The sequence below is a fragment of the Somniosus microcephalus genome, unplaced genomic scaffold (genome assembly GCF_052327205.1).
Source record: "Somniosus microcephalus isolate GS21.2 unplaced genomic scaffold, FLI_Smic_1.0 unresolved_chr4, whole genome shotgun sequence".
In the NCBI taxonomy this organism is placed as follows: domain Eukaryota; kingdom Metazoa; phylum Chordata; class Chondrichthyes; order Squaliformes; family Somniosidae; genus Somniosus; species Somniosus microcephalus.
This window is the reverse complement of record NW_028225182.1, coordinates 53,749,999-53,771,829: the sequence shown is the minus strand read 5'-3', so window position 1 is coordinate 53,771,829 and position 21,831 is coordinate 53,749,999. Positions and strand designations below refer to the sequence as shown.

Here is a 21,831-nt window from a genome sequence, read left to right as displayed (position 1 = left end):
ATGCAGGACCTCCCAAGTCACAACATCCCCAATTCGCACAGTGCTGCCTACAGCCCAATCTGTCCCACTGCTGTTCCAACTAACAATAGGCCAGGGAACAGTCACTGTTCATCACCGGCAGATCAGGCATCCCTGCCCCCAGTTTTAGGGCGTGTCGATCAAGCAGTCCACCTCACTGCAAGAGCCTGTGAATGCATGAAGATTCACTCTTCCCCACCAACCCCAGCCTTCCTTCATTCTAGGGAAAAGAAATGAGACCCAGTCTACCTGCAGAAGCCAGTTACCACTATTCAGGAATGTAGACCAAAACTTACAGCAGCCAATGAGGAAAGCTGAATCTTTATCATCAAGTTCAACGCAAGATGGGAAACTATTCCAAGGCAGAATACACCTCATCTGAGCAACATCAGAACCGGAGGATTGCAAGGTCATAAAGCCTGTTATTTATTAAATCTAAATGCAAGTTCCCTCATCTAAAAAAGGAAAGCAGGCAAATCAACTTCCATTCATCCACCATGAGAATTTAATGTCCACGCAAGGAGTTAATTTCACAAGTTAGTTTTTATTCTGTTCGATACATCAGCTTGTGGTCAAGGACAATCTGGAACTGGACTCCGTGCTCCTCTTGTAGGCAACCACTACTGCCAATCCAGAGATCAGGATCATAACGGCACCCAGTCCAGCAAGGATGGCCAGGAAGAGTCCGTCTGCACACAGAAGAGAAACACATGAGGTCCATGTCAGCCAGGAGGTCCATCACATGACTCAAAACTCAGTCATACACTCAACTTGCTCACCAGACAGACCAACTTTGTACAACTGTCACACACAACTCAAGCAGTTTACAATCAGGATGAAATAATATATGACTAGGTGGCTGCCCATCTTACAGTAGACATCCCAAGTCCACCTGCATGGTATGGGCATGTACCAATGGAGGTAGAATGGGGCAGAGAGGCAGGTAGTCAGCAGGTCAGTTATAGAATCAGCCAGTTATCTGCAAGCACAGTTTGCATCTGGTTCCAACACAGCAACCTGCCTTTATATAGCGCCTTTAATGTAGTAAAAAGTCTCAAGGTGCTTCACAGGAGCGATGAACAAAGTGACAGCCACAGGAGATACTAGGGCAGGTGAGCTAAAGCTTGGTCAAAGAGGGAGGGTTTAAAAGGAATATCTTGGAGGTTTAGGGAGGGAATCCAGAGCTCAGGGCCCAGGCAACTGAAGGCACGGCCACCAATGGTGGAGCGATGCAAATCAGGGATGTGCAGGAGGCCGGAATGGGAGGAGTGCAGAGATCTCGGAGGGTTGTGGGGCTGGAGGAGGTTACAGAGATAGGGAGGAGGGGGGTGCAAGGGCCATGGAGGAATTTGAAAACAAGGATGAGAATTTTTAACAGGTGTTGCTGGATTGGAAGTCAATGTAGGTCAGCGAGCAGGGGGGTGGGGAAGATGGTGGAAGTGGGGGGAATGGGACTATGGGAGGAATTTGACCAGTGTTTATACACCATTACTTTGGTTGCAGCAGGGTTAGCATGAAAATAAATTTGGAGCCATGGGGACCTGCCCTCTGATCCAGCCCTTTTGTAAGGAGTTGCAACTAATGGAATAATTTAACAAAGTTTAATTTCAACAAGAGGGAAACATATCTAGATCCCCAGGAGGTGCCCATCAGCCTCCAATGTGACTCGATTATTGTGGTAAACCACTGTTATAACCTGTGTGTCTGTATGTGTATTCCACTAGGTACAGGTCTGGACATGCCTCTGCTGACTCCTCCCACTATTCCAGGTATATAAGTGACTACCTCCCAGTCCCTTAGTATTCTGGACGGGTCGACCACTCGAGACAAGACCTTCATTCTTTAGTTAATAAAAGCCTGATTGTTACTTGCTTAACCTCAGTCTTTTGAGTAATTGATGGCGCATCAATTATTCACTACTTGGCAAAGTTAGTTGAACCACAATCAGGTGCGGCAGATACACTGCAATGGGAGCAAGAACAGTCTTACCAGGGAGAACTTGCTGCTTTTCACTGCCACGACCCAAAGGCCTGGACTCCGATGCTGCAAAGCCGTTGGACTCCAGGATCACCAGGGGACCAAGCGTCGGGTCCGCTTCCCATGTAGACGGAGACACTTCTGGTTTGGGGGGGGGGGGGGGGGGGGGGGGGAGAAAAAGAGAGGGAGGGAAATAGTGAGAAGTAGGTCAGAGAGAGTCAGTGACTGTTCACCAGGAAGTGGGGGGGAATTGATGGGCCAGAGCTATTGAAGGGGTGATGAATCTCCAAATACCCAGTGAATTAGGGCACTTGAGGAGCAGAGTGATCCTTTGCCCTGCTGATGGAGGTTGTTGCTGGGCAGGTCCTGGATTATCCAGGGAGGGGCAGAGGGTCGTTCCCCTAGTTGGACCCTGAAGGATGAGACTCTCCAAGGGTGGAGAGCAGGACAGGGAGAACACATCCTGCCAACAGCAGTCACTAGATGTGGACCAAGAGTTATTTCACAACTTCCAAAAAAAATATATTCCACTGAGAAGAAAAGGGTGTAAAAGAAAAGACAGCCATCCATGGCTAAGTAAAGAAATTAAGGATAGTATTCGACTAAAAACAAGGGCATATAAGGTAGCCAAATCTAGTGGGAGGATAGAGGATAAGACAGCAAAAAACAAAAAGATTGATTAAGAAAGGGAAGATAGATTATGAAAGTAAATTAGCAAAAAATATAAAAACAGATAGTAAGAGTTTTTATAGTTATATAAAAAGAAAAAGGGTGGGTGGCTAAAGTAAATGTTGGTCCCTTAGAGGATGAGACCAGGAAATTAATGGTGGGAAATATGGAGATGGCAAAAACACTGAATATTTTACATCAGTCTTTACAGTAGAAGACACTAAGAATATCCCAACACTGGACAAACAGGGGGCTAAGGGAGGGGGGGGGGGGTGGGGGGAGGAGCTAAACACAATCAACATCACTAAGGAAGTGGTACTCGGTAAAATAAATGGGACTCAAGGCAGATAAATCACCTGGACCTGATGGCTTACATCCTAGGGTCTTGAGGGAAGTGGCGGTAGGGATTGTGGATGCATTGGTAATAATTTTCCAAAACTCCCTGGACGCGGCAAAGGTCCCGGCAGACTGGAAAACTGCTAATGTAACACCCTTATTTAAAAAGGGCAGTAGACAGAAGGCTGGAAACTATAGACTGGTTAGCCTAACATCTGTGGTAGGTAAAATTTTGGAGTCCATTATTACGGAGACAGTAACAGGACATTTGGATAATCATAATTTAATAGGACAAAGTCAGCATGGTTTTATGAAGGGGAAGTCATGTTTGACAAATTTGCTGGAGTTCTTTGAGGAATTAACATATAGGGTGGGTAAAGGGGAACCAGTGGACGTAGTGTATTTAGACTTCCAAAAGGCATTTGACAAGGTGCCACAAGATTATTGCTTAAGATTTTAAAAAAAATCACAGGATTGGGGGTAATATTCTGGCATGGATAGAGGATTGGCTATCTAACAGAAGGCAGAGGGTTGGGATAAATGGTTCATTCTCAGACTGGCAATCAGTAACTAGTGGTGTTCCGCAGGGGTCAGTGCTGGGTCCCCAACTCTTTACAATCTATATTAACGATTTGGAGGGGACAGAGTGTAACATATCAAAGTTTGCAGATGATATGAAGATGGGAGGGAAAGTAGTGAGGAGGACATAAACCTGCAAGGGGACATAGACAGGCTAAGTGGGCAGAGATTTGGCAGATGGAATACAACACTGGAAAGTGTGAGGTTATGCACTTTGGCAGGAAAAATCATAGAGCAAGTTATTATCTTAATGGCAAGAAACTGGAAAGTACTGAAGTACAAAGGGATCTGGGGGTCCTGGTGCACGAAACTCAAAAAGGTTAGTATGCAGGTGCAGCAAGTGATTAAGGCGGCCAATGGAATGTTGGCTTTCATTGCTAGGGGGATAGAATATAAAAACAGGGAGGTATTGCTTCAGTTGTACAAGGTATTGGTGAGACTGCACCTGGAATACTTCGTACAGTTTTGGTGTCCATACTTAAGAAAAGACATACTTGCTCTCGAGTCAGTACAAAAGGAGGTTCACTCGGTTAATCCCGGGGATGAGGGGATGGACATATGAGGAGAGGTTGAGTAGATTGGGACTCTACTCATTGGAGTTCAGAAGAATGAGAGGCGATCTTATTGAAACATAAGATTGTGAAGGGGTTGGATCGGGTGGATGCGGGGAGGATGTTCCCGATGATGGGTGAAACGAGAACTAGGGGCACAGTCTTAGAATAAGGGGCTGCTCTTTCAAAACTGAAATGAGGAGGAACTACTTCACTGAGGGTGGTAGGTCCATGGAATATGCTGCCCCAAAAAGCTGTAGAAGCTACATCATTACATACATTTAAAACAGAAATAGACAGTTTCCTAGAAGTAAAGGGAATTAAGGGTTACGGGGGAACAGGCAGGAATTTGGACGAGTCTAGGTTTGGATCGGTCATGGCCCTGTGGGTAGCGGAGCGGGCCCAGAGGCCGTGTAGCCTGATCCTGCTCCTATTCCGTGTGTCTAATTCGGTTTGATTCAGGAAATGGTTCTGTGATAGTGGATTGGCGGTTAGGATCAGATCAGCCATGATCTTATTGAATGGCAGAGCAGGCTCGAGGGGCCGATTGGCCTACTCCTGCTCCTATTTCTTACGTTCTATGTTAAGAGCAGAACCTTGGTGGACATCAACAAGGGGCAAGGTCAGTCCGGCTGAAGGGCCAGGGATTCAAGGTGGTGCCCCCTGACCTATAGAGAGGTCAGAACGTCACCCAGTGACGGAGAGATCAAACCTGCCAGAACCCAAGACTCCAACCCACCGTACCTGCTCCAGAAGACACTCTCCTCTTTCTTTGGGTTCCCGCCAGAGTTTGACATTTGCCGGTGTCACAACAGCAACAGATGGATTGGGCGGCAGCCTCTCGCACTGGGGCCCAGCTGTCAATCACCAGGGACCAGCTAGACACAGAAACCAGAGTTAATGCACAACCTGCCGCCCCACCATTAGTTAATCCCAGTAAAGCAATGACTCCCGTTCGGTTCGACCTGTGGAACCAACAGGCCTTGTTCAGAGGGTCAGGGCTTTGATCAGCGGCAGAAACTCGCAGGTGGCAAGTGATGAAAATCTGGAAGAGTCAAAGGGCAGAGAGAGAGAGAGAGAGTTAGTCACAATGTAGAAGGATGAAGTCAAACTGTTTACTTTTTTTAAATCATTCTTGGGATGTGGGTGTCCCTGGCCAGGCCAGCATTTATTGCCCATCTCTAGTTGCCCTTGAGAAGGTGGTGGTGAGCTGCCTTCTGGAACCGCTGCAGTCCATGTGGCGAAGGTGCTCCCACAGTGCTGTTAGGGAGGGATTTTGACCCAGTGACAATGAAGGACCAGCAATACATTTCCAAGTCAAGATGGTGTGTGACTTGGAGGTGGTGGTGTTCCCATGTGCCTGCTGCCCTTGTCCTTCTAGGTGGTGGAGGCAACAGGTTTGGGAGGTGCTGCCGAAGAAGCCTTGGCAAGTTGCTGCAGTGTCTTGTGGATGGTACACACTGCAGCCAGTGCGCCGGTGGTGCTGATCAAGCGGGCTGCTTTCTAGTGGCAGCGAGGGCAGTGTGGAGTCGGAGTGGGAAGGCTCTAGGTTTTGGGTCAGTGTGGATTGTTTGAAGGGCCCTGCACGGACCCAGCACCCCTGGCTAGGTGGAACCCAGGGATTTGATCCCAATACATTGCAGCCTTTGCTGGAAAGGGCCCTTGGGTACAATGGCGGGTAGGACGAGAGAGGAGAGATTCCCAGATCCAGGAACAATCCCACTCAGCTCAAAGGTGCTACACACGTAGCCCAGTCTTAGAACTTGGAGAAATGGGACCAGAGAAGTCAAGTTACAACATCAGTACCAGAGAGTGCTGAGAACAAGTCACACCTCCCCCCACAGCAATCCCCCAAAGTCACCCCATACCAAGCTCCTGGAATCCCGGTAGAACCGAAAGGCATCCAGGATAAAGCGGACCTTGTCTTCCTCATCCCTCGGAGACACGAAGGCAGAAGTAGAGTCGCCAGCTTTGCTGTCCAGGAGGCACCTGGAAGAGAGAGAAGGGTGGGGGGGATAAGAGTGAGGGGGGGATTCACACCAGGGACAGAGATCCCACCGTCCATTCCAGGGGAGACACTCACCCATTGTGGTCAATGATGGTGTATCTGGGGTTGGAGGTCTCGGCGGAGCTCAGTGTAGCCACACAGCGGTCAATGAAGAGCTTGAGTGGCATATGATTCAGGGTCACAACCGAGGCCTCGATGTGAATCTGATCACCCAGGTAGTAGATGTTAGAATCCCGAGTCTCACTCCAATTCTCTGCAATACAAGAGGGACAAAGACATCAGGGGTGTGTGCAGTCTGGATCCCCCATCAATCCAGCTCCAGTTTTGGTCTCCTTACCCAAAGGCGGCTATATTTGCCTTAGAGTCAGTGCAACAAAGGTTCAGTAGATTGATTCCGGGGATGAGGGGGTTGGCCAATGAGGAGAGATTGATCCGATACTCTGGAGTCAAGACTGAGGTGATCTCACTGAAACATCACATCTTAAGAGGGCTTGACAGGGTCGATGCCGAGAGGCTGCTTCCCCTCGCTGGAGAGTCTAGAACCAGGGGTCAGTCTCAGAATAAGGGGTCGGCCATTTAGGACTGAGACAAGGAGAAATTTCTTCACTCAAAGGGTGGTGAATCTTGGAGCATCCACAGCCCTCGGGTAGAGAATTCCAGTCGTTGTGTATTCAGGGCTGAGAGCGATAGATTTTTAGACACGGAGGGAATCCAGCGATATGGAGATCAGGCGGGAAGGAGGAGTTGAAGTCGAAGAGAATCAGTCATGATCTTATTGAATGGCAGAGCAGGCTCGAGGGGAACATATGGCCTACGCCCACTTAATGTTCTCGTGTCCCACCTCAATCCCATCCATCCCACCTACCATTCATGAGGGCGAGCGAGAACTTCAGGCTGGCCTGTCCAATCCGGGTGGAGCTGAATGGTGCCCAGGTGGGTTCGATGAGGTCACTGCTGACATTGCCCTTCCTATCAGATGGAAAGAGGTCCTTTAGTCAGAGAGGCAACAAGTCAAGTCAGGGATGAGACAATGAGAGAGAGAGAGAGTGTTCCATACCTGGGATAGCGACATTCAATGGGAATAGTAACTGGGTTAGTCCGCATGATGTTCTGCTCCGAAGTGGGTACATAGTAGAGGCTGGTCCTGTAAACCAGCGAGTCCGCAGTCAGCTAAAAGGACAGAGACACATTACTGAGGGTCACAGGCACCACCCACCCAACGTTTGTCCACTGGGTTTTATTATACAAGACTCGCATTTCTCCAGCACCTTTCACCACCTCAGGACGTCCCAAAGCACTTGACAGCCAATGAAGTACTTTTTGAAGTGTGGTCACTGTTGTAATGTAGGAAATTCAGCAGCTAATTCACACACAGCAAGCTCCCACACACAGCAATGTGATAATGACCAGATATAATGTTTGTGATGAAAGTTGAGAAATAAATATTGGCCAGGACACCAGGGATAACTCCCCTGCTCGTCATAGTGCCATGGGGTCTTAGGTCCCGCCCCTCCGGCGGGGTCTTAGGTCCCGCCCCTCCGGCGGGGTCTTAGGTCCCGCCCCTCCGGCGGGGTCTTAGGTCCCGCCCCTCCGGCGCGCCCTCGGTCCCGCCCCTCCGGCGCGCCCTCGGTCCCGCCCCTCCGGCGCGCCCTCGGTCCCGCCCCTCCGGCGCGCCCTCGGTCCCGCCCCTCCGGCGCGCCCTCGGTCCCGCCCCTCCGGCGCGCCCTCGGTCCCGCCCCTCCGGCGCGCCCTCGGTCCCGCCCCTCCGGCGCGCCCTCGGTCCCGCCCCTCCGGCGCGCCCTCGGTCCCGCCCCTCCGGCGCGCCCTCGGTCCCGCCCCTCCGGCGCGCCCTCGGTCCCGCCCCTCCGGCGCGCCCTCGGTCCCGCCCCTCCGGCGCGCCCTCGGTCCCGCCCCTCCGGCGCGCCCTCGGTCCCGCCCCTCCGGCGCGCCCTCGGTCCCGCCCCTCCGGCAGTGCAGCGCTCCCTCAGTACCGCCCCTCCGACACTCCCTCAGAACCGCCCCTCCGACACTCCCTCAGAACCGCCCCTCCGACACTCCCTCACAACCGCCCCTCCGACACTCCCTCACAACCGCCCCTCCGACACTCCCTCACAACCGCCCCTCCGACACTCCCTCACAACCGCCCCTCCGACACTCCCTCACAACCGCCCCTCCGACAGTGCGGCGCTCCCTCAGTACCGCCCCTCCGACAGTGCGGCGCTCCCTCAGTACCGCCCCTCCGACAGTGCGGCGCTCCCTCAGTACCGCCCCTCCGACAGTGCGGCGCTCCCTCAGTACCGCCCCTCCGACAGTGCGGCGCTCCCTCAGTACCGCCCCTCCGACAGTGCGGCGCTCCCTCAGTACCGCCCCTCCGACAGTGCGGCGCTCCCTCAGTACCGCCCCTCCGACAGTGCGGCGCTCCCTCAGTACCGCCCCTCCGACAGTGCGGCGCTCCCTCAGTACCGCCCCGCCCTCAGCACCACCCTGGTGTCAGCCTAGAATGGGACTTGAACCCACTACCTTCTGACCGAGGCGAGTGTGCTACCTACAGGTCACAAGTGCTTTTAGAAACCAGCACAAATATTACAAGTTAACTGGAACAAAAGCAAAACGTATTTAGAGATCTTACTACAGGAGCTGGAAAACTGAACTAATTATTCCCCAGGCTCCCCTCGATCAAATAGTACAGCCCACAAATCAGAGCCTGTTAACTAGCAGCTCACACACTAATAGGAGGATCTCAGTCCATTAGAACCCATGGCCCTTTAATTGGGGGAGGGGGTGGATTAGTTGGCTTGACTCCACCCCAATCTCAGTCAAGAAATAAGGAATTGAGAAAGTTAAACATGGTCAAAAAAGTTAGACTAGAGAAACATTTTAAGCTATAAAGTTTCCCCATTCGAGCTAACCTGTCCCGGGTTACAGACCTGGAGTAGATCACTTACATTCAGGATGGTACCACACTGGTGCAGCAGAGTGTGGAATACAATGGTCCTGAGGTCTGAATCCACTTGGCTAGAGCCACAGTGACCCAGCTTCAGGTGACTGGCGTTGACCAGGTAGCCACTCCCAAACAGGTCCATGCTAACCCTGACCACCATCTCCTTCTCCTCACACTGCACCGTGACACTGCGGGACCGGGAGTTCACCCCCAGACCGGGACCAGGAGGGAGGGACGGGGCAGTGGTGACCCGGCTGGACTGGGTCCTCCTCTGGGCAACCTTCCAACCTCCCCGACCATTGGAAGCATGAACAGCTCCAACAAACAACCCCAGCAAGAGAAGCCACTTCACTCCACCCAAAGACCACATCTTGAATTCCCCAGCCCTGTGCATTGGGATTGTGGGCCAATTGCCCGCTTTATATTGGACTCATTCGGCCCCAGTCAATCCCAATTCAACAACTGGGCCAATCCAAACTCAATGCTGAGGCTTCACCTGGCCAATCATGTAAGGGACCCAAGTCTAGTCATTGCTCATTGGTTGTGGGAGATTTGTCACCTATTGATCCATTCATTGCCACTTCGCTAATCTCATTCTCATTGGGAATTCCTTTAATCCCACGGGATATCCCAAGTGGTTTTTTAAATTTAAAATTGAACAATTTTTTTTTTACATTTAAAATTAAACAATGTATTTACAGTTAATGACATTACAGAGCCAAGTCTCAGCTCTTTGTGCAAAGTCACAAGCCATCATTCCCTACAAGGCAGGGGTCTCACACACAATTATAACAACTACGACACGCAGCTCCTGTTTGTGAAATTGGGCGGGACACGTGCCTGCCTGCGGGAGCTGCCTGTCTTCTACCAGGAACTGCCATGGGTCTGGAACAGCGTCGCCTCCGGGCGGAGTTCTCCCCCGTCAGGAGTGGCGGCTGTCCTTCGGGAGCCGCTGCTCAGGAATCCGCGCCTCCACGACCGCAGGTTCGGGTGGCTGGCGGAGGGCAGGGCTGTGCCTGGCAAGGTGACCAGGGTCGGGGACCTGCTCGATGGCAGAGGAGCGGGCTGGATGGCGCCGGAGGAGCTGGCGCAGCGCTTGTCTTGGGCCAACGTCCGGCTCGCGGCCGATTCCATCGAGATGCTGAAAGCGGCACTGGGCCCCAACTCCACTAGGTGTATCGAGGAGGCTCAAGCACGTGGGGCGATCCCGTCCGAACTGACCCCCGTTCGGATGGAATTCCTCATCGGCGCCCAACCCCGAAACCCCTCTTGGGAACCGACGCCCCACAACTTGAGCCGTCTTGGGAAATGCCCTCTGTGTCCTTTAGCTCTGCGCGGAGCGGTTTCCTGTACGGGTTGCTCCTGCACACTCGCCACTTTGCCATCTTCGTCTGCCGTCCGGACACGCCTTGCCATCCTGCCGTCTGGCGGAGGCGGAGGTCCCCAATGGGAGGCTCTCTACGTGGGAGTCCTCCCCCTTTCTATTGGGGACTTGGCCTGGAGGGTGTTGCGCGGAGCGGTCCCGTGCAATAAGATTTTAAACAAGTTCACGGACTCCCGGGCTGCTTGCTATTTTTGTGGCCTAGAGGAGTCTGTGTTCCATGTGTATATGGAGTGTAAGAGGTTGCAGCCCCTGTTCCACTACCTAAAGGGGCTGCTCCTCAATTTTTGGTTGCACTTCAGTCCCACGCTCCTGATCTACGGCCACCCGGTGCGGAGGGGAGCGGGCGGGTCGGAGGACCTCCTCGTGGGACTGCTCCTGGGCCTGGCCAAAGTGGCCATTAATAGGTCCAGGCAGCGGGCGGTCGAGGGCGTCGTCTGGCTCGATTGCCTGCCTCTCTTCCGCGGCCATGTTCGCGCCCGGGTGGCCCTGGAGATGGAGCACGCAGTGTCCGCCGGCACGCTCGAGGCCTTCCGAGACCGGTGGGCACTGCGGGGACTGGAGTGCATCAGATTAGATTTATTTGCCATATGTAACAAGTACAATGGAATGCTTGTTCCCCGTAGGGACGCGTCAGCTATACATACAGCGCCGCGTTCCGAGTCAATACAATGGCTTCCCGTGGCAGTGGGAGCACGATGTCCCTCAGCCGCTCCGTCCTCCTCGTCACCGCGGCCTCCTCCTCACTGTTGCCGGCTCCACGTGTGGTGGCCTGCTTCTCCCGCTCTGGCCACCATGCCCGGCTCCCCTCCCCCCATCCGGACTGCGAGTTACCCGAAATGGAGCTGCCGGCCGACGTGCTGCAGCGTGTCGTGAGTCTGCTGCTGCTGCTCGTTGCGCTGCGCTCCTCTGCCTGACTCGCCGAACACATCGTCGGGATGTGAATGCTCCAATCGCCGCGGCCTCCTCCTCACCGTCGCCGGCTCCACGCTGCACGGCCCGGGGCCTACTTCTCTCTCTTCACAGGTCGGCCTCTGGCCGCCATGCTCGGCTCCCCTCCTCCCAGTCGGAATTCCTTCCCGCCGAGGAGCTGCCGGCCGATGTGCTCCAGCGGGTCGGCTTGGCTGCTGCTGCTGCTCACCGCGCTGCGCTGCCTCTGCCCGACTCGCCGAGCACCTCGCTCCGGTTGCGGGAGCGAGCGGCGAGAGCTGGCCGCCCGAAACAGGGAGAGCGATCTCAGCACCGGACCGTCACAGCCGCCATCGTCACCCGGCCAGTGTGATTTTAACTTAATTTGATAAGTTTTAAAAATTAATCTAGGGTTTTTTAAGCTTCTTTACAGTCCACTTGTTCAGTCGGGAGAGCGAGAGGCTCCACTTGGCGATGCAGAGAGCCCTGCAGATGGAGAAGAATGTCAACCAGAGTGTGCCGGATCTGCCCAAACCCTCCACTGGGAGCGCTGACCCTCATCTGTGTGAATTACTGGAGACCCACTATCTGGATGAACAAGTGAAGACGACCAAGAAGCTTGTAGACCACATCACCAATTTGTAGAGACTGGGACCCTTCGTAGCGAGAGGGTTCGAGTACAGGAGCAAGGATGTCTTGCTGCAGTTGTACAGGGCCTCGGTGAGACCACATCTTGAGTATTGTGTGCAGTTTTGGTCGCCTTATCTGAGGAAGGATGTTCTTGCCATGGAGGGAGTGCAGCGAAGATTCACCAGGCTGATACCTGGGATGGCAGGAATGACGTATGAGGAGAGATTGGGTCGATTGGGCTTATGCTCGCTGGAGTTTAGAAGAATGATAGGGGATCTCATTGAAACTTATAAAATTCTGACAGGACTGGACAGACTAGATGCAGGAAGGATGTTCCTGATGGTCGGGGAGTCCAGAACCAGGGGTCACAGTCTAAGGATAAGGGGTAAGCCATTTAGGACAGAGATGAGGAGGAATTTCTTCACCCAGAGAGTGGTGAACCTGTGGAATTCTCTACCACACAGGGCAGTTGAGGCCAATTCATTAAATATATTCAAGGAAGAGTTGGATATATTTCTTAAGGCTAAAGGGATCAAGGGATATGGGGAGAAGGCAGGGACAGGGTACTGAATTTGGATGATCAGCCATGATCTTATTGAATGGCGGAGCAGGCTCGAGGGGCCGAATGGCCGACTCCTGCTCCTATCTTCTATGTTTCTATGTTTCTATGACCCCGGCCTTGTAGGCAATGATGACTTGTGACTTTGTACAAAGAGCTGAGACCTGAGCTCTGTAATGTTATTAGCTGTAAATTTTTAAAAAAATTAAAAATATACATAAGAAATAGGAGCAGGAGTCGGCCACTCAGCCCCTTGAGCCTGCTCCACCATTCAATGAGATCATGGCTGATCTGATTACTCCACATTCCCGCCTACCCCCATAACCATTCACCCCTTTGTTTAAAAAAAACAATATCTTGATTTGACTTGTTAGGTTTGGTTTGATGTTTTCTTGAGTTACAGTTGATTTGTTAACCGCCCAATCAAAAGAGGAACAACTGCCTCGAGCTGTCTCCTGACTGACCTGTTTGGACACCATTTACACCTTTGACCGCTGTGATTATCTCTCTGCCGAGGTGTGATAAATGGCAGTTAGAAAGATTACCTGTAAACATCTGACATTATTCTCTGACTATATAAGCTGTGTCTTTATGCATCTCTCCACTTCACCTGATGAAGGAGCAGCGCTCCGAAAGCTTGTGATTTCAAATAAAGCTGTTGGACTATAACCTGGTGTTGTGTGATTTCTTACATTTGTCCACCCCAGTCCAACACCGGCATCTCCACACCATCAGCAAGGAGAGGGGAGGAGAGGATTGGTGTCTCTCAGTGACCAGGAGGGGGAGGAGGATCCAGAGAGACAGAGGGCAGAGTGGAGATCACCACTACTGTTGATGCTACTGAGGCTCCTGAGGAGCCAAGAGAGAGAGAAGAGGAGAGACTGATGGAGTTCCAGTGTCGGCGAGGAGGCCAAATCGTCTTGGCGGCCATCAAGAGGCCGGAGCGGGATGGGTGGAGCGGCGGTCTGGGGGAGATGCGGGGAGCTCTGCGGATGGAGAGGAGTGTCGGCCGGAGTCTGCTGGATCTGCACGGGCTCTCCGCTGGGAGCACCGACCCTTGTGCGACTTCCTGGAGACCCACTGGTTGGATGGACGGGTGGGAATGGTCGGGAGGCTTGGAGATCACATCACCAACTTGAAGAGACTGGGAATCCCCTGGGAATGGCGTGGGAGAGAACCTGTTTGACAAACTCACTCTGGGAGAGAGCGATTAAAGTGACTAGTGGGATCAAGCTTATTGGCCCAGAAATTCGGGTCGGGGGCTTCCCGCGGGTGCAAGCCTCCGACCTGCACTTACCTAGCGCGCCGGCCGTCGAGCTGTGGGCCCGCGTTGGGCCTCCTCCAACTGCCGGCGCGCAGTGCTTGCGTATCCCAGGGGCACAGTTAGTTGGAAGCGTCCCCTGGGATCACGTGGGCCATGGAGAGCCAATGGTAGCAGGGAATCTGTATTCATAGATTTGACAGGAAGAGCTGTCAAAACTATAAATAGAGATCGGCCCCTTAAAACCTAAGTAAAACTTCAAATAATTTTTTTTTTAAATCACATTTTTAAAATAACTATAAATTACATAAATTAACAATTTTAAACAAAAATTTAAATTTTTGTAAAAAATAATTAAAGTTTTTAACGGGGCTAAAAATAAACTTACCTTTCTTTAAAGTATTTAAAAATAATAAACCTGTGGAAAAAATGTTTTAATTTTACTTAATTCACCACTTACCTTGTAAAAAGCAGGCCTTGCGACTGCTTTTTACAAGCGTATCTCCTGGAGTTACCCTCCCAGAGAAAGCTGTAAAAAAACGTAAGTTCCAGGCGTGCGCGCTGCCTCTCCGGCGTACGCGTTCGACCTGTGAACCCCTTCCTTTAAGGGAACGGAAGTTCCGGTTTCCCGCGCGTGCGCAGTGCATGCACGAAACTGGCACTTTCGTTGGGCCTACGCGTGAGTACCCAGCGCGCACTCACCCGTGGGGACCCGAAGTTCTGGGCCATTGTGTTCAGTACTCATGTTGATATAATTGTGTGTGAGACCCCTGCCTTGCAGGGAATGATGGCTTGTGACTTTGTACAAAGAGCTGAGACTTGGCTCTGTAATGTCATTCACTGTAAATAAATTGTTTAATTTCAAATTTTAAAAAAATTGTTCAAATTTTAAATTAAAAAAACCACTTGAGATATCCCGTGGGATTGAAGGAATTCCCAATGAGAATGAGATTAGCGAAGTGGCAATGAATGGATCAATAGGTGACAAATCTCCCACAACCAATGAGCAATGACTAGACTTGGGTCCCTTACATGATTGGCCAGGTGAAGCCTCAGCATTGAGTTTGGATTGGCCCAGTTGTTGAATTGGGATTGACTGGGGCCGAATGAGTCCAATATAAAGCGGGCAATTGGCCCACAGTCCCATTGCACAGGGCTGGGGAGTTCAAGATGTGGTCTTTTGGTGGAGTGAAGTGGCTTCTCTTGCTGGGGTTGTTTGTTGGAGCTGTTCATGCTTCCAATGGTCGGGGAGGTTGGAAGGTTGCCCAGAGGAGGACCCAGTCCAGCCGGGTCACTGCTGCCCCGTCCCTCCCTCCTGGCCCTGGTCTGGGGGTGAACTCCCGGTCCCGCAGTGTCACGGTGCAGTGTGAGGAGAAGGAGATGGTGGTCAGGGTCAGCATAGACCTGTTTGGGAGTGGCTACCTGGTCAACGCCAGTCACCTGAAGCTGGGTCACTGTGGCTCCAGCCAAGTGGATTCAGACCTCCAGACCATTGTATTTCACACTCTGCTGCACCAGTGTGGCACCACCCTGAATGTAAGTGATCTACTCCAGGTCTAACCCAGGACAGGTTAGCTCGAATGGGGAAACTTTATAGCTTAAAATGTTTTTCTAGTCTAACTTTTTTGACCATGACTAACTTTCTCAATTCCTTATTTCTTGACTGAGATTGGGGTGGAGTCAAGTCAACTAATCCACCCCCTCCCCCAATTAAAGGGCCATGGGTTCTAATGGACTGAGATCCTCCTATTAGTGTGTGAGCTGGTAGTTAACAGGCTCTGATTTGTGGGCTGTACTAATTTGATCGAGGGGAGCCTGGGGAATAATGAGTTCAGTTTTCCAGCTCCTGTAGCAAGATCTCTAAATACATTTGTTTTTGTTCCAGTTAACTTTTTTTTTTGGTAATGTTTGTGCTTGTTTCTAAAAGCACTTGTGACCTGTAGGTAACACACTCGCCTCAGTCAGAAGGTGGTGGGTTCAAGTCACATTCTAGGCTGACACTCCAGGGCGGTGCTGAGGGAGCGCCGCACTGTCGGAGGGGCAGTGCTGAGGGAGCGCCGCACTGTGGGAGGGGCAGTGCTGAGGGAGCGCCGCACTGTCGGAGGGGCAGTGCTGAGGGAGCGCCGCACTGTCGGAGGGGCAGTGCTAGGGGAGCGCAGTACTGGGGGAGCGCCGCACTGTCGGAGGGGCAGTACTGGGGGAGCGCCGCACTGTCGGAGGGGCAGTGCTGGGGGAGCGCAGTACTGGGGAAGCGTCGGAGGGGCAGTACTGGGGGAGCGCCGCACTGTCGGAGGGGCAGTACTGGGGGAGCGCCGCACTGTCGGAGGTGCCGTCTTTCGGATGAGACAGTAAACCAATTCCTCATCTGCCCCCTCGAGTGGATGTAAAAGATCCCACGGCCACTATTTTGAAGAACAGTGGGGTTCTCGCCGGTGTCCTGGCCAATAGTTATATTTTGACCAACATCAGTCACAGATGGTTTGGTCATTATCACATTGTGTGTGGGAGCTTGCTGTGTGCAAATTGGCTGCTGCGTTTCCCACATTACAACAGTGACTACACGCCAAAAAGTACTTCATTGGCTGTAATGTGCTTTGGGATGTCCTGAGGTGGTGTAAAGTGCTGGGGAAATGCGAGTCTTGTATAATAAAACCCAGTGGTCAAACGTTGGGTGGGGTGGTGCCTGTGACCCTCAGTAATGTGTCTCTGTCCTTGTAGCTGACTGCAGACTCGCTGGTTTATAAGACCAGCCTTTACTATGTACCCACTTCGGAGCAGAACATCATGCGGACTAACCCAGTCACTATTCCCATTGAATGTCGCTATCCCAGGTATGGATCTCTGTCATTGTCATTGTCTCATCCCTGACTTGACTTGTTGCCTCTGTCTGACTAAAGGACCTCTTTCCATCTGATAGGAAGGGCAATGTCAGCAGTGACCTCATCGAACCCACCTGGGCACCATTCAGCTCCACCCGGATTGGACAGGCCAGCCTGAAGTTCTCTCTTGCCCTCATGAATGGTAGGTGGGATGGCTCGGATTGAGTGATTCCATGACTAGGAGTAGGCCATATGGTCCCTCGCGCCTGCTCTGCCATTCAAGATCCTGGCTGATCTTCTTCTTCAACTGCACTTTCCTGCCTGATCCCCATATCCCTCGATTCCCCATGAGTCCAAAAATCTATCGATCTCGGCCTTGAATATACACTCGAGGACTGAGCCTCCACAGCCCTCTGGGGCAGAGAATTCCACAGGTTCACCACCCTCTGAGTGAAGAAATTCCTCCTCATCTCAGTCCTAAATGGCTGACCCATTATTCTGACCCCTAGTTCTAGACTCCCCAGCCAGGGGAAAGACATTTTATCCTGTCCAGTCCTGTAAGAATTTTATACATTTCAATGAGATCACCTCTCATTGATCTAAACTCGAGAGAATCACAGAATGGCTTCCTTCTGTGCTGTAACCATTCAGCCTGTCCAGCCTGTGCCAGCTCTCCGAGAGAACTTCAGCTAGTCCCACTCCCCCGTAGCCCCGCATGTCTTTTTTCCTTCAGATTCTTATCCAATTCTCGTTTTGAAAGCCAAGATTGAGTCTGTCTCCACCACCCTTTCAGGCAGTGCATCCCAGATCTTAACCATTTGCTGCATTTATTTAAAAAATGTCTTCTGTCACCTTTAGTTCTTCTGCCAATCACCTTAAATCTGTGTCCTCTGGTTCTTGACCCTTCTGCCAATGGGAACAGTTTCTCTCTACTCTGTCCAGACCCCTCCATGATTTTGAACACCTCGATCAAATCTCCTCTCGACCTTCGACCTTCTCTGCTGTAAAGACAACAACCCCAGCTTCTCCAGTTTATCCACGTAACTGAAGTCCCTCATCCCTGGAATCATTCTCGTAAATCTTTTCTCTAAGGCCTTCACAGCCTTCCTAAAGTGCGGTGCCCTGAATTGGACACACAACTCGAGTTGAGGCCGAACCAATGCTTTATAAAGGTTCATCATAACTTCCTTGCTTTTGTATAGGCCTAGTCTACTCCATCTCTCCCATAGGACAACCCTCTCCTCCCAGGAATCAGTTTAGTGAACCTTCATTGCACTCCCTCTAAGGCAAATATATCCTTCCTTTGGGTACAGAGACAAACTGGAGCTGGATTGATGGGGATCCAGACTGCGCACACCCCTGATGTCTTTGTCCCTCTTGTATTGCAGAGAATTGGAGTGAGACTCGGGATTCTAACATCTACTACCTGGGTGATCAGATTCACATCGAGGCCTCGGTTGTGACCCTGAATCACATGCCACTCAAACTCTTCATTGACCGCTGTGTGGCTACACTGAGCTCCGCCGAGACCTCCAACCCCAGATACACCATCATTGACCACAATGGGTGAGTGTCTCCCCTGGAATGGACGGTGGGATCTCTCTGTCCCTGGTGTGAATCCCCCCTCACTCTTATCCCATCCACCCTTCTCTCTCTCCCAGGTGCCTCCTGGACAGCAAAGCTGGCGACTCTACTTCTGCCTTCGTGTCTCCGAGGGATGAGGAAGACAAGGTCCGCTTTATCCTGGATGCCTTTCGGTTCTACCGGGATTCCAGGAGCTTGGTATGGGGTGACTTTGGGGGATTGCTGTGGGGGGAGGTGTGACTTGTTCTCGGCACTCTCTGGTACTGATGTTGTAACTTGACTTCTCTGGTCCCATTTCTCCAAGTTCTAAGACTGGGCTACGTGTGTAGCACCTTTGAGCTGAGTGGGATTGTTGCTGGATCTGGGAATCTCTCTGCTCATGTCCTGCCCCCCCCATTGCACCCAAGGGCCCTTTCCAGCAGAGGCTGCAATGTATTGATCAAATCCCTGGGTTCCACCTAGCCAGGGTTGCTGGGTCAGTGCGGTGCCCTTCAAACCATCCACACTGACCCAAAACCTAGAGCCTTCCCACTGACTCCACGCTGCCACTAGAAAGCAGCCCGCTTGTTCAGCACCACCGGCGCACCGTGGCTGCAGTGTGTACCGTCCACAAGACACTGCAGCAACTCGCCAAGGCTTCTTCGGCAGCACCTCCCAAACCTGTTGCCGCCACCACCGACAAGGACAAGGGCAGCAGGCACATGGGAACACCACCACCTCCAAGTCACACACCATCTTGACTTGGAAATGTATTGCTGGTCCTTCATTGTCACTGGGTCAAAATCCCTCCCTAACAGCACTGTGGGAGCACCTTCGCCACATGGACTGCAGCGGTTCCAGAAGGCAGCTCACCACCTTCTCGAGGGCAACTAGAGATGGGCAATAAATGCTGGCCTGGCCAGGGACACCCACATCCCAAGAATGATTTTAAAAAGTAAACAGTTTGACTTCATCCTTCTACATTGTGACTAACTCTCTCTCTGTCTCTGCCCTTTGACTCTTCCAGATTTTCATCACTTGCCACCTGCGAGTTTCTGCCGCTGATCAAAGCCCTGACCCTCTGAACAAGGCCTGTTGGTTCCACAGGTCGAACCGAACGTGAGTCATGCTTTACTGGGATTAACTCTGTAATGGTGGGGCGGCAGGTTGTGCATTAACTCTGGTTTCTGTGTCTAGCTGGTCCCTGGTGATTGACAGCTGGGCCCCAGTGCGCGAGGCTGCCGTCCAATCCATCTGTCGCTGTTGTGACACCGGCAAATGTCAAACTCTGGCGGGAACCCAAAGAAAGAGGAGAGTGTCTTCTGGAGCAGGTACGGTGGGTTGGAGTCTTGGGTTCTGGCAGGTTTGATCTCTCCTTCACTGGGTGATGTTCTGACCTCTCTATAGGTCAGGGGGCACCACCTTGAATCCCTGGCCCTTCAGCCAGACTGACCTTGCCCCTTGTTGATGTCCACCAAGTTTCTGCTCTTGGTCCACATCGAGTGACTGCTGTTGGCAGGATGTGTTCTCCCTGGCCTGCTCTCCATTCTTGGAGAGTCTCATCCTTCAGGGTCCAACTAGGGGAATGACCCTCTGCCCCTCCCTGGATAATCCAGGACCTGCCCAGCAACAACCTCTATCAGCAGGGCGAAGGATCACTCTGCTCCTCAAGTGCCCAAATTCACTGGGTATTTGGAGATTCATCACCCTTCAATTAGCTCTGGCCCATCAATCCCCCCACTTCCTGGGAAACAGTCACTGACTCTCTGACCCACTCCTACTTCTCACTATTTCTCTTCCTCTCTTTCTCCCCCCCCCCCCCCCCCCCCAAAACCAGAAGTGTCTCTGTCTACATGGGAAGCGGACCCGACGCTCGGTCCCCTGGTGATCCTGGAGTCCAACGGCTTTGCAGCATCGGAGTCCAGGCCTTTGGGTCGTGGCGGTGAAAAGCAGCAAGTTCTCCCTGGTAAGACTGTTCTTGCTCCCATTGCAGTGTATCTGCCGCACCTGATTGTGGTTCAACTAACTTTGTCAAGTAGTTAATAATCGGGTCACATTGGAGGCTGATGGGCACCTCCTGGGGATCTAGATACATTTCCCTCTTGTTGAAATTAAACTTTGTTTAATTATTCCATTAGTTGCATCTCCTTTAAAAAGGGCTGGATCAGAGGGCAGGTCCCCATGGCTCAATTTATTTTCATGCTAACCCTGCTGCAACCAAAGTAATGGTGTATAAATGAGGTGAAGTTCCCCCTGCACTTCCACCATCCTCCCCCCTCCCCCCTCCCCCCCCCCCACCGGCTCACTGACCTACATTGGCTTCTGATCCATCCTTGTTTTCAAATCCCTCGTGCCCCATCTCTCTAACCTCCTCCAGCCCCACAACCCTCTGAGATCTCTGCGCTCCTCCCATTCCGGCCTCCTGCATGTCCTCAATTTCCATTGCTCCACCTTTGGCGGCCGTGCCTTCAGTTGCCTGGGCCCCGAGCTCTGGAATTCCCTCCCTAAATCTCTCCGCCTCTCTCCAAGACGCTCCTTAAAACCTCCCTCCTTTGACCAAGCTTTAGCTCACCTGCCCTAGTATCTCCTGTGGCTGTCACTTTGTTCATCGCTCCTGTGAAGCACCTTGAGACTTTTTACTACATTAAAGGCGCTATATAAAGGCAGTTGCTGTGTTGGGACCAGATACAAACTGTGCTTGCAGATAACTGGCTGATTCTATAACTGACCTGCTGACTACCTGCCTCTCTGCCCCATTCTACCTCCATTGGTACGTGCCCATACCATGCAGGTGGATGCTGGATGTCTACTTTAAGATGGGCAGCCACCTAGTCATAAATTGTTTCATTCTGATTGTAAGCTGCTTGAGTTCTGTATGTGAAAGTCATAACGTTGGTCTGTCTGTTGAGTGAGTTGAGTGTATGACTGAGCTTTGAGTCATGTAATGGGCCTCTTGGCCAACTTGGACCTCATGTGTTTCTCTTCTGTGTGCAGACGGACTCTTCCTGGCCATCCTTGCTGGACTGGGTGCCGTTATGATCCTGATCTCTGGATTGGCAGTAGTGGTTGCCTACAAGAGGAGCACGGAGTCCAGTTCCAGATTGACCTTGACCACAAGCTGATGTATCGAACAAAATAAAAACTAACTTGTGAAATTGCAACTGCTTGTGTGGACATTAAATTTATCTACTCTAGGTCCTAACTCTCCACATCTCATTCACCTGTCACCCCTGTGCTCACTGACCTACATTGTCTCCCTGTCTGGCAACACCTCATAGAAACATAGATAGGAGCAGGAGTCGGCCATTCAATGAGATCATGGCTGATCATCCAAACTCAGTACCTTGTCCCTGCCTTCTCCCCATATTGCTTGATCCCTTTGGCCTTAAGAAATAATCCAACTCCTTCTTGAATACTTGAATATATTTAATGAATTGGTCTCCACTGCCTTGTGTGGTATGGAATTCCACAGGTTCACCACTCTTTGGGTGAAGAAATTCCTCCTCATCTCTGTCCTAAATGGCTTACCCCTTCTCCTTAGACTGTGACCCCTGGTTCTGGACTCCCCAGCCATTGGGAACATCCTTCCTGCATCTAGTCCTGTTAGAATTTTATACGTTTCAATGAGAT

General features: G+C 51.8%; 2 protein-coding genes across 2 annotated transcripts; one reads left to right on the top strand and one right to left on the bottom strand.

Moving 5' to 3' along the window:
• Positions 1–542: 542 nt before the first annotated feature.
• Positions 543–9,465, bottom strand: LOC147091112 (zona pellucida sperm-binding protein 3-like). The gene is made up of 9 exons (XM_085977580.1): positions 9,084–9,465; positions 7,196–7,308; positions 7,004–7,107; positions 6,214–6,391; positions 5,999–6,119; positions 5,084–5,175; positions 4,875–5,008; positions 2,008–2,136; positions 543–707 (listed from the first exon to the last, which is right to left on the bottom strand). Exons 1-9 carry the CDS (start codon positions 9,447–9,449, stop codon positions 580–582), a joined length of 1,365 nt encoding a protein of 454 aa, XP_085833706.1. The 5' UTR covers positions 9,450–9,465; the 3' UTR covers positions 543–579.
• Positions 9,466–14,958: 5,493 nt separating this feature from the next.
• LOC147091111 (zona pellucida sperm-binding protein 3-like) lies at positions 14,959–21,358 on the top strand. Its single transcript, XM_085977149.1, has 9 exons — positions 14,959–15,355; positions 16,538–16,650; positions 16,737–16,840; positions 18,027–18,204; positions 18,300–18,420; positions 19,229–19,320; positions 19,399–19,532; positions 20,039–20,167; positions 21,196–21,358. Exons 1-9 carry the CDS (start codon positions 14,990–14,992, stop codon positions 21,321–21,323), a joined length of 1,365 nt encoding a protein of 454 aa, XP_085833275.1. The 5' UTR covers positions 14,959–14,989; the 3' UTR covers positions 21,324–21,358.
• The last annotated feature ends 473 nt before the right edge of the window (positions 21,359–21,831 follow it).